Source organism: Topomyia yanbarensis, chromosome 2, assembly GCF_030247195.1.
Source record: "Topomyia yanbarensis strain Yona2022 chromosome 2, ASM3024719v1, whole genome shotgun sequence".
Lineage (NCBI taxonomy): Eukaryota > Metazoa > Arthropoda > Insecta > Diptera > Culicidae > Topomyia > Topomyia yanbarensis.
In genome coordinates, this window is record NC_080671.1 from 186,016,636 (window position 1) to 186,032,185 (window position 15,550).

At 34.9% G+C, this 15,550-nt stretch overlaps 1 protein-coding gene across 1 annotated transcript in view; it reads right to left on the reverse strand.

The window, feature by feature from the left end:
• The window catches only part of LOC131679933 (myb-like protein U), a 39,734-nt gene that overhangs the window by 22,438 nt on the left and 1,746 nt on the right, over positions 1 to 15,550 (reverse strand). Inside the window, exon 3 of the mRNA XM_058960679.1 lies at positions 10,499 to 10,725. Coding sequence (XP_058816662.1) covers positions 10,499 to 10,725 — 227 coding nt within the window. The remainder of the gene's footprint in view (positions 1 to 10,498; positions 10,726 to 15,550) is intronic.

Sequence of the window (15,550 nt, forward strand, 5' to 3'; positions counted from 1 at the left end):
ACTTCCGGTTCCGGAGTTACAGGTTGTGGCGTGCGATCACATAGCAAATTGTGATTCAAACCGATACTCCGATGAAAGCAAAAAAGGTAAAAATTTCGCTAAAATGTCTCTCAAACAACTTAAATTTGCTGTTCTAGGTCACCGACGGCCAACCAAACTTTCGTTCACTACATTAACCACCATAGACGGTTCCGGAAGTGCCCGGGAAAAGCGGCCATCTTTCAAAATTTACGAACTCACATCAGTTTCCCGGAAATGGTTGGGCCAATTTTCACAAACTTAGTCCCAAATGATAGCTATAATATCCCCATAGATGTCTATAAAATTTCGTACGAATCGCTTATATGGTTCCGGAAATATAGACTAAACCGTCCGGTCACATATGAAATTCCCATATAAGCCGGAACTCAAATTTTTTTTCAAAGGGGGGACCTCATGAAATTTCAGAAATCGAATTCGTATTTTTGATGCCAAACATCTTTAAAATGCATGAAACGTCGAGATTTTATGTTATCTCGAAAAAAAATTTTTTTTTATTAAAATCGACTTTTTGAGACTGCCGATTTTGCACCTTTTTTCAGTTCAATATTACCGTGGCTGTTTTTTCTTTTTCAAAATTTTAGAACTCGAATAATGATTTATTTTCCTGTATATAGTTGTCATGTGATGTATAATAATAAAATGTAATATATGCATTTAAAAGCTTTCAATGAATATAAACAACGCACACATTCTCGTGATTCATGATTGAGAAAGGCACAATTGCACCGCTAGGTGGATTAAAATAGGTTTTTCAGTTCAATATTACCGTGGCTGTTTTTTCTTTTTAAAAATTTTAGAACTCGAATAATGATGTATTTTCCTGTATATAGTTGTCATGTGATGTATAATAATAAAATGTAATATATGCATTTAAAAGCTTTTAATGAATATAAACAACGCACACATTCTCGTGATTCATGATTGAGAAAGGCACAATCGCACCGCTAGGTGGATTAAAATAGGTTTTTTTCTTTTTTTTAATTGGTTTACAATATGTAAAAAATAAAAATTACAATACATTTTATTTTGAGCCTGTAAGATCCCGTGCGCGCCACTTGCTATTGCGAGCAGAGATTTTTTTCGCGTTGGGAAGATGTTCCTTCTTTCGTCAACTTCAGGGTTATCCACATCTCTCTCGTTGTCGTTTACGTTCCTATCATCATCTTGATTACTGCCTTGATACTCGCGATCAGATGTTCTTCCTGGCTTCTTGCCCTTGTGGGTCACGGTGGTAGCTTCTTCACTGGTGGTATTAGTTGTTACGTTCGAATTACTTAACGCAGTGTTTGCAGTTGTCATTATTGCCTTAACTGCCGCCACAAATTTGGCAACCGATTGTGGTTCAGGTAAAGATATTGGGGCTTGGGTGGTGGCATTTTTTTCTGCAACTGAGCTTTCCTTAGCAGTTTCTGGGCAGGGTTGTCCGTAGTGCGCCGTTTGTTCACAGAATTGGCACGTTTTAGTTTGTCCTTGATATGCACAAAGAGTTCGCTGTGTAATGGTATCACCCCCTTCTGTGTTGTACTGCAGGGTAAGGTAAGAGGGTATGGGTGTCTACCTGCATTCTCACCACAAAGACACCATTTGAAATAACTGTGAAGTAGTTTCTCCATGTGTCCACCGTAATAGATTCCACTGCTCCGAAATACGACATAAATCTTTTAATTGCCACTTTGCAAGTAAGTGGAGATAAATCGTGTAATTTAACTTCTATATTTCCATTATCCATGTATATAGGGATCTTGATTTCAGCGTTGTCACAAACAAGCACGTGTTTTAAGTTGTTCTGCGAAATGAACCTTTTCGCCTTAGCGAATTTGTTGAAGGTTATCAGCACCGCATGCCTGACGTGCTCAAGCTGTATGGAGGTGACTTCCGAAAACCGAAGTTGCATTTTCACCTTCAGCAGATGTTCCACATCACGAATACTTGGTCGTATGCGAAAAGACCTGAAGTCAATGGCCACTGTGTTAGGCCGAATAATCACGTTTTGTTGATGAGACTCAGTCATCATGATAGGTCACGCGAGAATAAAAATAACGGTATCCTTTGTTGTTCAGACAATGCGCACAAGTAACTTTTTTTTTCGTTTGCTTTGCACTGGCTCGGACAGATGCAGGAGCACACTGAGTATCGTGACCGATGTGTTTGATGGTTGCAAATAGACTCTATGGTGTAAGTTATTGAATGTTGGGAAAGCCAGTTAAACAGCACTGATTTACTGCAAATACCTGTCTTGACATTCTACTGTGGTTAAAGTTCGGCGTGCATCTAAAAAGGTAGTCTCATTAATTGTTAATTGTTGTCAGGATAGGTGATTAGCTTAACTTTCGTGTCTATTATTCATAGTGTGCTAGTAGGCAGGGGATCACCACACGTTTTACAAAGACCTCGTTTTGGTATGATTTTCAAAACTGTTCATATTACTGACAAGACATCCCGAGCAAACGAAAAGCCCATAATTCCCCCATGCTCATGGGGTTTGACAAGGCCGTTTGAAATGGGTTCAACTCATGAAAACACCATCACCATGTATTTGAAATGCAACGCGTAAATTTTTTACATCTATTCAATGAAGATAGGGTAAATGTACTATAATTCGCCCCCCTAAAACATTTGTTTGCAGAAAAACTTTAAATTTCAACAATTTTGAATTGCTCTAACTAATTTTATTTTATCATTCTCATCACGTATCATATAGTATCCAATAATCCTGAATAAAAGTGATTTCAAACATTAAATTAACGAAAAAAGAACAATATTCTAAATCAAGATGTGTTTCAATTTTCGTCCCCCTAAATTTAATCTTCGCCCCCCTCTTGCTCTATTCTTCGCTCCCGTGCGCCCACACACAATTTCACGACTTTTATCATGCTACAATATCACAGAATTGGTAATAGAGAAAAGATTAGACAAATCCAGATTATATTTTCAAAAACTAACTATCAAACAAATAATACGTTAACTTACAAGCTCTTGTATTTATAGCCTTGTTATGTTGTGTTGCGTTGCGAAACGAGCGAGAAGCACTCCAAGTTCATTCGTTCGCGAGCGTGTACGAAATATGATATGCCCATGATCGCATATTTGTCCCGTCTTCTATGGGATTTCCTATCATTATGGGACTGATTTGCGGTCATGTGCAGAGCATGCCTAGCGCTCTTCATCGTTCGCGACTTGGTGAAGCAAAATCTCGAGCGGGAATCCTCGCAAGAAACCCAAGCTTTCATCTAGTATGTAGGGCATATCCAGGAAGCTTTTCTCGCAAAGTCTCGTGTGCTTTGTTATCTCGCAAGCGAGAAATGCGTTGAAGAGCACTCGCGAGTGTGGATGCACGAAGAGCATGGACTACTAATGGCATATTCGTTTTGGACAGTGCACTACACCGGTGTAGTCGGTGTTACACTCATTCAAACTTGGGTGTAATCAGTCTATCTCTTTCTTTGCACTACACCGGTGTAGCACCAAGAAAACACGAAAACGCCATAAGAGTGTTCTCGATATTTCGCGCGAACAAGGAAGGCGATGTACGCGCCAAAAGAGAATAGCAAAAACGAACAAACCATTCGTTAACTAAATAGCATTATTAGAAAAATACTCTAAATGCTAGAAAAATCAAGACACCCAAGGCTTCTCACTATATTTTCGTAATTGCACAGGATTAAAAATTTATTTGGAATTATCAACTGATATTCTTTGTGTAAATCATGAATGAAACAGATATATTTTTTGGTAGTTGACTTGGAGCAACAATTTCAATTTCTTTCAAATATTTCGAATATGCCCAAAATGACTACAGATGCTTACTTAAATTAAAAGGATATATGTGTAGATACGAAACAATAACTATTCTTTAGTCTTTCTTATCGTTATACGCAAAACTACTCCATGTGCAATGGAATACCCAATACACATGAGACAATTATACGTAGAGTGGCAGTATAAGTTCTTAAGAATGTTTTTCCAAATTATAATAAATATCCAAGTAGTAGAACCAACATTATAGCGTATTTCATTATTCCCTAATGAGGTCTCGGGTATATACTAGAAACTTTGCACGTGATTATCTCGAAATCATGGTTTCCAAAAACGTCTTTGCTGTGACTACGATTGCCGAAAATGTTTTCAACCGATGTCTCTTAGACAAAACGCGCTTTTGTGAAAATGGTTATAACTTCGACAATTAGGGTGGATGTACCAATACTCGCATACTCAAGGAAAACTTTGGCTAAAAATCGATGAATAGACCTATGGGCAATGTTAAAACATTAAACAAAAGCTTTCAATCCCTACTTCATAGGAAAAATATAAAGATTGTTTAATAACCAATTTATGTATTCAAAACCGCTTGTACTACTATAGGAACACATGTACCAATAGTGATGCAATCGCTAATTTCTGGTCCTATTGTTGCAAATCCCATTGATTTCTTATGGGACTTGCAACTATAGGTACACTATGTCAACTATAGGTGCAAGGAAGCACTTATTCAAAGAACATCAACTTTTTAAAAGTTTTTTTTAGCAAATTTCAAGGATACCAGTTTTATTGTTGCATAATTTTAGGGCGATGAATCGATAAAAAATATTTGTTGATGATTGGTACCTTAGTTAGACGTATAACCCACTACTGAAACTATTGGTGCACCTCAACTATAGGAGCACCCACCCTATTAATATTTATTCATGTTCACAAGTGGCTTTTGCAAAATAGACATTGTACTACGCTAGACGTATGATAAGTATTTGATATAAATAAAGCTACATACCTTCATAAAATTTCAAATTTTTCCCTTTTGTCCTGCACCTCAATATAAAAAATCCCTTAATCACAGACAGAAACTCCGTTGTATTTGTTTTCATTAAGGCTTTCCAAACAAATTAATTTTTCGCTTGTTTCTCTATAAACTATTAAAAAATGAATGGAGAGGTTGTATTTTGATAGGTTTTGTCTTCCTTACAGAGAAAGCCTAGAAACCTGCTCGGTGCTGTTTAGAATCCGCACATCATGAATGTACATTCATAAAAGATCAAACATTACGTTTGTAAAAGGTTTTCTAATTATAATTGATATAGTTTAATTGAATTGTTAATAACATATTTAAGAAATCGAAAACAACTGCGCTGGATTCAAAGATAGATTGCAGAATCTGACTATCTTCACTGCAACTGAATAGGCAGAGAGCAGTCTTGTGGCGCTTTTATTTTTCCAGTATATAAAAAAGGTACTTTCGTTTAGTTACCAAGTAGTTATAGATATTGACCTTAGGAAGAGTGAATAGCTCTGTAAATAGCGAAAAGCGAAGCGAAAACAGGTTATGGTATTTTAGAAAATTGTCTATTTCAGCCGTCTATATTACTTTCGAGAACATCCGAAATCGCTTGAAGCTCCATAATAGAAGTTATGGTGAAAAAACTGTTTTTGAGGGGCCTTTCACAAACAACGCCCTGTATCTCGAAAACCAAGAGCTTCCGAAAGAAATCTTCCTGGTAAGTTTCTCTACAACTTAATTGAAGTGAGTATTTTTCTATCTAAATTATTGAAGAAAATAAATTTCGTAACTAACTATTAAGAGGATTAGTCAACGATCCGATGTGATTGAAAGAAAGAGCGTTTTATTTCAAGAAATTTCCTCAAAGACTTCACATAACTAAAATCAATAGTCTACTTTGTGACCACTGTGGAACGGGGCGAAAATAGAAACCCATACGAAGAAAAGAACGCTATATGGGATTTCGCCAGGGGCGAAGATTAGAATTGAGTTTCATCTTGCGTTAATTTTCGCCACTTTTTAAAATTGTTCAAACTTAATTAAAGAAAGGTAATAATCGCGGATGTGCGTTTACATGTATTCCTGCAATGCTTAAAAACATTACTATTGAATATTCTAACGCTTACTCACAAAATTTATATAACTTTCCCCGCGATAAAAAATTGTCACCATTTTTAGTTTTCAGGAAAATAAGTGCTCTACAGGTACTACTTTATTTACGACTAAAAATACGTTATGAAATATTTTTGTTGAAAATAGGGCAGTTTTCACATTTTATTCGACTTAGTTTGTTTTTCAGTAATAGTCGAAAGCGGAGTTCCAGATCGTAAAGCAGATAGAATTATTTATAATTGTTCTGCAAGGGGGGCGAAAATTAGGGAGGGGGCGAAGAATGATACTTCTACCCTACCCTTGTAGATTGAAAATGTAAAATTGAAAATGCTTGGACTCGCTTAAAACTCGCAGCAACTGCTAACACTTTATTTAGCTAAACTTAAAGCCAATCATTACTGACTATAACTATTCTATACAATTTAATGACGGAAATAAGTAGCACCTGTATGCAATCGATAGTGACCGAGCTAAAACACATCTGCTGTTCCTTGGGACTGTTTACAAACAGACGAATAAAATTGTCTTAGAAGTTTTTTACGGAAAAAGTTTTATTGCCAATTATTTGGAAAGCCTCCACTTTTACCGTCTTAGCTGAAATAGTTATGGATCGTTTATCGAGGAAAGACTATTGAAAGATGGTAGAATAGAACATATTATTTTCCCGTGGGGAAAGAAAACGAAATAAGAACTGTCATCCATGATTTTAACAAGGACCAAAACAGCAACAAGTTTACAGTGGAAACAGATGAAAAGGTAGCTATTCTTTTTGCAGATCCCTTCGGAACTAGACAAGGTAAGAAAATTAACAAAAAAAATGGATGAAGCCAAGCAAAGGACCCTTCATTTCATGCTCACAAGGTAGGTGCTTTTTTTCCTTTTACTATGTAAGACCAAATGCAGCATCCGATGATAGTTGTACGTGCGAAGAGCTACAGCAGTAGTACTTTTGAACTATATATGCTATATATGATTCTGAAGAATGATTTGCTTCGCACCGGTCGCCAGTGGAGATGCTTTGTGATAAATCAGTCGTAGGTATATGTCAGAGAAGCCGGAAAACGTGTGAAACTAGGTGATTCTGTCGAAAAGTTCAAGCAGATTAATTAAGATTGAAGTTTTAATTGAATGTAGTGAAGCACAGACAGACATTTGCAATAGTTGCTCGCCAATAGTGACTCGAAAGCTTCGTACTTGATTTGTTTTTTGCAGACATTGTAATTCTCTCTCACTCACGCGAGAAGAAGCTTATCCGATGTCCAACTTTTCCGAGACAAGATGAGTCGCAAAATTCTCCATCTCCACAAATGGCGTGAGAAATAATTTTCCGGATAAAATTTATTTCATTTTTTCCTTCTCACCGGAGAAGGTGATAATATTTAAATTTCGTGGAAATCAATAAAAGCGTCAGAATATACATTCAATTTCAAAGAAAGGCGGCAAAGAAGTACGATAGACTTGTTCTTTCGTGTTTTGGAATAGTGACAGCAAGGCAGCGAGCGCCAAAAGGATACCGTGATAAACTCATTCGCTCATTCTCCGGCTGTTTTGTTTATCCGGAGAAATAGCACGTTGTATTTATCCGGAGAAGTTGTGTGAGTGCCAATAACTTTTTGTGTGAAAATGTGAGTTTTTAATGTCGCAGTAGCAAATTATCTGGACGCATTTACTCATATGAGCGATAAATGCAATGCCTGGTTTTTTGGAAAGAACGTTGCCAATCCTGTATTGAAGTGTTGTTTAAGGCAACGTTTTGTTACAATTGTTATAACGAGTAAATGTCTATTCATTCTGTTAGTTTTGTTTCATACAATAATTCAGGTAAAAGTTTGTGCTAAATACAATGCAACTCAAAAAAATCTACACGGTCAAATGTGTTTCCAGTTTATCGAGCAATTTGCTATAGATTTTGGAACAAACACGTTTGTATGCAAGGAAAATAACATAGAATAGTGATTCTAAAGCTGGGGGTCCGCGAAGATAAACATATTTTCGGAGTGGATATTAAAATTTCAAGTCTTGTTCCCAAATAGACTGAAAATAATTTTTTAATAGCACACAAAATCGATGTTTACCCGTGGGGGTCCGCATCAACCTTGGGTGGTTTCTTAGGGGTCCGCGATTCGAAAAAGGATGATAACCGCTGACATAGAACATAGAAACCCTAAGACGCAAAGCAAATATAAGCAGATCACGTGGTACTATAGAATGGTTATGAAAATACCCCAACTCCGGTTCTTTTGCCTACTTACACACATTCACACGATGAATGCAATGAAAACCCTACCGATTTATTTTATATTGTTTATTTCTTTATTGTAAATGACAAACAACAGAGTTGAAAAAATGTTACAAAGGGTGTTACAATAAAAAATTGGTCAAACAAGAGTGTGTGTCAATGGCAAGAAATATATTTTTTGTTTATTTAAATCTCACCCTTCATGGCACCGTTGGTCACGAATAATACATTACGTTTGCCACGAAACTTCGCGAAATACCAGGATTTTTGGCCCTAGGATTTCGCTTGAAATGAACAATCAGCGCTCTCTTTTTGTTTCCTATTTCCGGTTGACCTTTCAAATGGTCGAATGATGTATCAGTTTTCGTAAGAGAGCAGAAAAAAATTTGTATGAAAAAAAGATTAACAAATCGTTTGGAGTTCTATATAATCGACTATTTTCCGCTAAACGGCGATCTTGGAATAACGTTAACTGGATCTTATTCAATTGAAACTTACTTATCGAACACTTTCCATGAATTTATAGTATATTTTCTATTTGGCCAGCGAGCATTCTGTTTCAATGGCTTCTTTTCCATATCTTACTATTTTTATCTTTTCTGAAACTTTGACATGTTTTGATTTTTTTTAATAATTTTATTAGGATCATTGGTTTCCCATTACAGAGCCGAATATCGAACGCACAATAAATAAAATCTTTTTAAAATTGTTAAAATTAGAATTTTTGATTAAAGGTTAGTTTAGTTAAACAGTAAGGTTATGAACTTCTTTAGACTTATGTTAGCTTTGTATTTCAGTAGTCATGAGGAAATTGTTTATCATCATCATATACGGTATGTCCATTGTCCCCAATACATCTCGAATCGGTACACTTGTTTCTCGGCCAATGCTGTTTAGGTCTTGTACTAGATTATTCCTAGGAGTATCGAGTCGGTCGCAGTTCCACATCAAATGGTCTATGTCGCCGTAGCCCTTCCTGGACTCGCAAAGATTTGTATCCATGATGTTTATTCTGAAAAGATGCGCATTTTGAGTGTAGTGGTTGGTAACACTTTTTCCGGAAAACCATGGAGTTCTATTCACAGTAGGTAAAATGCTATGGCAGTGCCTTCCTAATTCGCCTTCCGTCCACATTCGTTGCCAGTTTTCGGTTGCGATTTTATCGACCAAAGGAAATAAATATTGTGGTTCTATTGCTCTATGGAAAACACTGCCTTCTCTAACCCCTTTCTTAGCCAGCAAGTCTGCACGCTCATTACCATATATATTGGAACGTGCTGGAACCCATAGCAGAGATATTTTAGATTGGTGCTCAGACAGGTAGTGGACGGATCCTCGTATTTTAATCACAGCTTGCACTGATTTGCTATTAATTTTTATCGACTCCAAAGCATTAATTGAGCTGTAACTGTCTGAGCATATTAAAAAGTTCCCTGGAGGAAGGGACCGGCTATACTCGCACACATACAGAATACAGAATGTATACGGCTGTATACACAGAACATGGACATTCAAGTTTGAAGAAAACTTCATGTTGGTTGTTATAAACTCCAAAGCCTGTAAAGCCGTTCATAATCGAGCCCTCTGTGAAAAATATGTTTTCTTGTGGGAAAGAAGACATTTTTTCGTCGCACAAATGTTTTATTGGAGACGAACGTATATAATCCGGAATAGATTTCATATCGCAAATAAGAGATGTATCTGATGGGATTACATAAGTACGAGATTGTATGGAAAGATCATAACAAACATCCTCTATAGACAAATAAAAACTTGCATTTTGGGTTTACCTCAAAAAGGAAATCAAGCCTTTCCATGATTTTTGTGGACCTGAAATGACAGAAAATTAAATATCGAGAGTTTAGTTGACAGAAACGGATGAAAAATGGTGGGACACCAGCATTAACCTCCACAGACATGATATGGGTCGAGGTCATGAAACCTAAACATATACTCAGGCAACACAAGACACGTTCAATTTTTACCAAATGAGTTTTAGCCATCATTTGGAACGCAACACATCCGTACTCTATGATCGAAAGAATTGTTGTCTTGTACAACATAATCATGTCCGAGGGTTGCGCACCCCACCATGTGTTAGAAATTGTCTTCAAAAAGTTTGTACGTCGTTGACATTTATTCATCAAATATTATATTACATGAGCTTTCCAGGTACATTTGGAGTCAAACCAGAGACCGAGATACTTGAAAGTTAGAGATTGCGCGATCACCACATCATATAATAATAATTGAATAGATGAAGCAGGACCTCGAGAAAACTACCATTTCAGTTTTTGAGTACTGAAAATTTAACTCCAATCTGGTCTGCCCACCTAGCTATGTTATCCTGGCTCTCCTGTAGATGTTGTTTAATACCATCACATTTCATTCCCGTGGCCCATACACAGTAATCATCTGCATATTGCACTAAAACACAAACGCTTTGTAAACAACTATCGATATCACTAGTGTACACATTGAATAGCAAAGGACTGAGGGTCGACCCTTGTGTCAATCCCATCTGACTAGTGCGAATAGCCTTGATTTCGTTGTTATGCATCTGTTTTGTATAAAGAAGATTGTATATAAAACCACTTATTGCCCGCGGAACTCCGACGTTGTTAAGCACGGTGTCTTTGTCGAACAACTTTATTCAAAAAAATTCCGCATCTATAAAACTTCGGGATATGAAAGAATGGACTTTTCCCTTTCATTTGAAAGTAAAATTAAAATATTCTATCGGGGGGTCTAGAACAACAATTTTAAAGTTTTTTGATTGAAAACTTAAGATTTTTAATAAAATTAATTCGCATTTTTGCTACTAATTAATACTATATACATTCAAAAAATACTAAAAGTGAGAATCTGATGAACAATCCTACTGTCTACAACTTCATAGAATGCTATAAATCGATATAAAATCACCCGAGAAAGTTACTAAAATTTTATCAGTTTTTAGGTGTGCGCGGGGCCTATGGATTAAGAAGTCGTTTAATAAGGACTTACTAAAAAATTTTGGGTTTAAATGAACAGTAAATTCAGATAAATTTCAATGTATACAAAGTCCCATTCTCAGCAGAAAAAATATATTTTCAGATTTCTCCGGGTCTTGGGTGAAAATGACACTTTATGAACAAGGAGGTGTGGAAAGGTGTTGACCAAATTTATTCGATAATCTTATACCTTTTCAAGATGTTGATTAATGTAGTAACGCATTTTATGATGCCTTTTTCATTTCTTTTCTCGATCTAGAGGATAGCTAATGTAAACTAGAATGACCCTTCTTCCTGATCCTATCCTGCCTGGTAAAATACAATTGGCTTAAATTCAAAGCTTTATATTTGAATGAACTAAAGTAGACAGTTCGAGTCATTGTAATAAACGACGTATTTTATTGCAATTTTGGGTTGATAATCCTGTTTGTCATTATCAATATTAAAATAAAGATTATTGAAAAAGAAAAAAGCTCTTCGAGTTTTGGATCCATGTTTGCTATCTTTTGGGGAAGATTCATTTCATCAGAATTTATAAATAAAGATTTTTGCTTGTCCTCAAATTTTATTTCCAAATCTAACACACTTCACATAATCTTAGAAAAAAGAACAAAACCAAGTTTCATAATTTCCTTTAAGAAGAAATTCCGGAGTTGTCACTCGTTGTACACGGATCACAACAGAAAACGCATAAGATAATATCAGGCTGGACCATACATTCAGTAAATTCTCAAAGTAATACAAGTCTGTTTATTGAAGATCTCCCTCATAATATGGGATAAGAGCAAAGACAACATACCAAGAAGACAGAGTTGCCAGTTCAGCTCTGAATCTGGAGACATTAACAGCAATACGTCTTTCGGGTACAGGTGATACTTTCTATATCTACTTTTATATTGAGATCGCTATCTTCGTACAATAGACAAAACCGTTATTTCTCATTTACTATTGCGTTTTCTGTTCAATGTACAGCGACTCCCAAAAGTTAACAAACTTGAACATAAATCTCATCGAATTATTTTTCTATCCTTCATGAAATTGTCAATCAGGATTCTCAATTGAAATAAAATCAAATGACTGAACACCTAATCGAGTTTGATCAAATATAAAGTTAAAATTTAGGCCAAATATATCCCACAAGATGCTAACGAGCAAAAAGGTTGATTCTAGATTACATCAAGCATACTCCAGAATGAGTGAAGAAAAAAGAAAAAACATATATATATATATATATATATATATATATATATATATATATATATATATATATATATATATATATATATATATATATATATATATATATATATATATATATATATATATATATATATATATATATATATATATATATATATATATATATATATATATATATATATATATATATATATATATATATATATATATATATATATATATATATATATATATATATATATATATATATATATATATATATATATATATATATATATATATATATATATATATATATATATATATATATATATATATATATATATATATATATTTATTTATTTATTTCGTCAATCGATGTAGACTGGTATAGTTACAGTAATGTTTACATTTTTCTTATTTACTAAAATATATATATACGTAATTTTATTATAAATAAAACAATTTCAGCTTTTACAGAATCATTTTCTTATGCGTTAGAATTTCTTTTATGTATAAAATATTGTGTGAGTTTTAGTTTGGACATTGTAAAATCAATTGATTCGCAATAGCGGTTATAAACAGCCATCATTCGATTTATAGGGCCATATTTTGCATAATTTGTGCGATATGGAGTTATTGAGAATATGCTTCGGTTTCGTAGCTGTCGAGAAGGTGCATAAAAGTTCAATTTGGATAAAATTTCGGCTGAATCAATACGATGCGAGACGATATTATTAATGAACGAAAGCATTGCAAATTCACGACGTTCCTTCAATGTTTGTATATTGATAAGCATGCAGCGTGCTTCATAAGATGGCAAAGGAAATGCTATCCAACCTAGTTTACGAAGGGCAAATAATATGAATTGTTTTTGTACAGATTCTATTCTTTCTTCATGTGTGCTTGAAAAAGGGCACCAAACGATGCTGCAATATTCCAATATCGACCTAACATAAGCAATATATAATGTTTTGATTGTATACGGATCTACAAAATGATAACTAAAGCGTTTTATAAAACTGAGCATGTTGTTAGCTTTGTGAATAATTGTGTTATAATGATCAATAAAATTTAACTTGGAATCTAATATAACGCCTAAATCCCTAATTCTTTCACATTTTGCTACAGTCTGTCTTCCTAAGGTAATCACAACATTCGATGTTTGTCGTTTTCGACTAAAAGTGATTGAATTGCATTTTTTCACGTTTAGCTGTAGGAGGCTTTTTTGACACCACGTGTGGAAAACTAGAACTTCGTTTTGGAATGTATCAATATCCTCGGCATTTCTTATCTCCAAGTAAAGTTTCATGTCATCGGCATAGATTAGTACTTTCAGTTTTTTGAGAAGGAAGGAAATATCGTTCACATATAAAATAAACAATAGAGGTCCTAAATGAGAGCCTTGTGGAACTCCTGAGGTGACTTCAATTGGATTAGATTGCTTTCCTTTGAATTTGATTATTTGCTGGCGGTTGGATAGATATGATTCTAACCACGTACGCAGCTCAGGCTCAATTCCCATCTTTTTTAATTTATAAAGTAACATTGGGATGTCGATTCGATCAAATGCTTTACTAAAGTCTGTGTAAAGTGCTTCCACGTAGTTTCCATTGTCCATTGCAATCAGTGAATAGTTAATAAATTCTAGTAAATTTGTTGAGGTCGAACGACCTTTGAAGAAGCCATGTTGGAGGTTAGTAATTCTGTTTTTTATTTGAAGAAATATTTTTTCGTTAATGATTGATTCAAAAAGTTTCGGAATGCTGGAGATTATGGCTATTCCACGATAATTGCGAACGTCAGATTTTTTCCCAGATTTATATATAGGTACTAAGAAAGAACTCTTCCATGTTTTGGGAAACTCTCCAGATTGTAAAGACATATTAAAGAGCCAGAACAATGGAGTTGTAAGCTCGGTTGCTAGGTTTTTCATAAATAATGGTGGAATTCCATCAGGGCCAGCACCTTTTGATGAATCCAAATGGTTTAGAGCATTGAAAATGTCCTCCACTATGACATGACTGACGCCAATATCCATAGGAAAATCTGGAAGAAAAGCAAAATAATCGCGATCGCGATCTTGTTCAGAAAAAGTTGTATATATTTCTTGGAAGAATGTTGCAAATAGGTTGCAGATTTCTTTCGGGCTATTATGTACGTTGTCATCCAAGTGCATTGTTGATGGGAAATTGTCTGATTTTAATTTAGTTTTGACGTAGTTAAAAAAATTCTTTGGACTGGATTTAATCTGCTGTTCAGTTTTGGAGTTGTAATCCGCAAGTGCAGAATCTATGGCAATATTTAGTTTATCGCAAATGTCGAGATATTGTTCCAAGTGCTCGTTATTTTGATTTTTCTTGTATAGCTTGTGGGCTTTTTGTTTCCTATTTTTCAGATTTTTAATTTGCCTATTGTACCAAATAGGATGCTTCGAGCTACCGTGTCGTCTTTTCTTCTTAATGGGCACCTCTTCATGAATAATTTCGAAAATTATTTTGTAAAATACGTCCAGGGCGGTTTCAATATTCGCTTCATTCCTAAGAGTATTTTGCCAGTCGACATTACCTACCTTCCGTCTGATATTGTCATAATTAGCTTTATGGTATTCAAAGACTTCCTCAAAGTCATAGACGTTGGGTTCTTGATTTTTATGGATGAACAAAGAAAATTCAATAGCAGTATGAAAAGCTTCATTTTTCCACAAAGGAGCCAAAGATTCAGATACACAGAAATCATCCTGAGTGTTTGTAAATAAAAGGTCAAGATAGCAATTCTGTTGATTTTTTACATGATTAATTTGATTTAATCCTATGCTAGCAGTTTTGTCAAAGATGAAATTCAATGTTTCGTTTTCTCCTACGACTGGGATTAGAATATTTTCATTTTCAGAATCCGGAATAAAATCGGCATTGCGCTGGTTAAAGTCTCCGTAAATGTGAACTTTGACCTCGACCGGAAGTTCAAATAAAATTTGTTCAGCAATTTTGAGAAAGGCTTCATACGATGATATATTAGCATGCTCTGGTGGGAAATATACAGAGGCAAAAACATGTATTTCACCTGAAATGCTCGCTTTAACCCACACATGTTCAAATTCTTTAAACTTCACTGTGGGAAGAATTTCAGAATTAAATTGAGCCGAAACGCCTATAAGAACTCCTCCACCAGACTTCTTTTGAGATACTAAAAGATTTCGGTCGTCTCTGAATA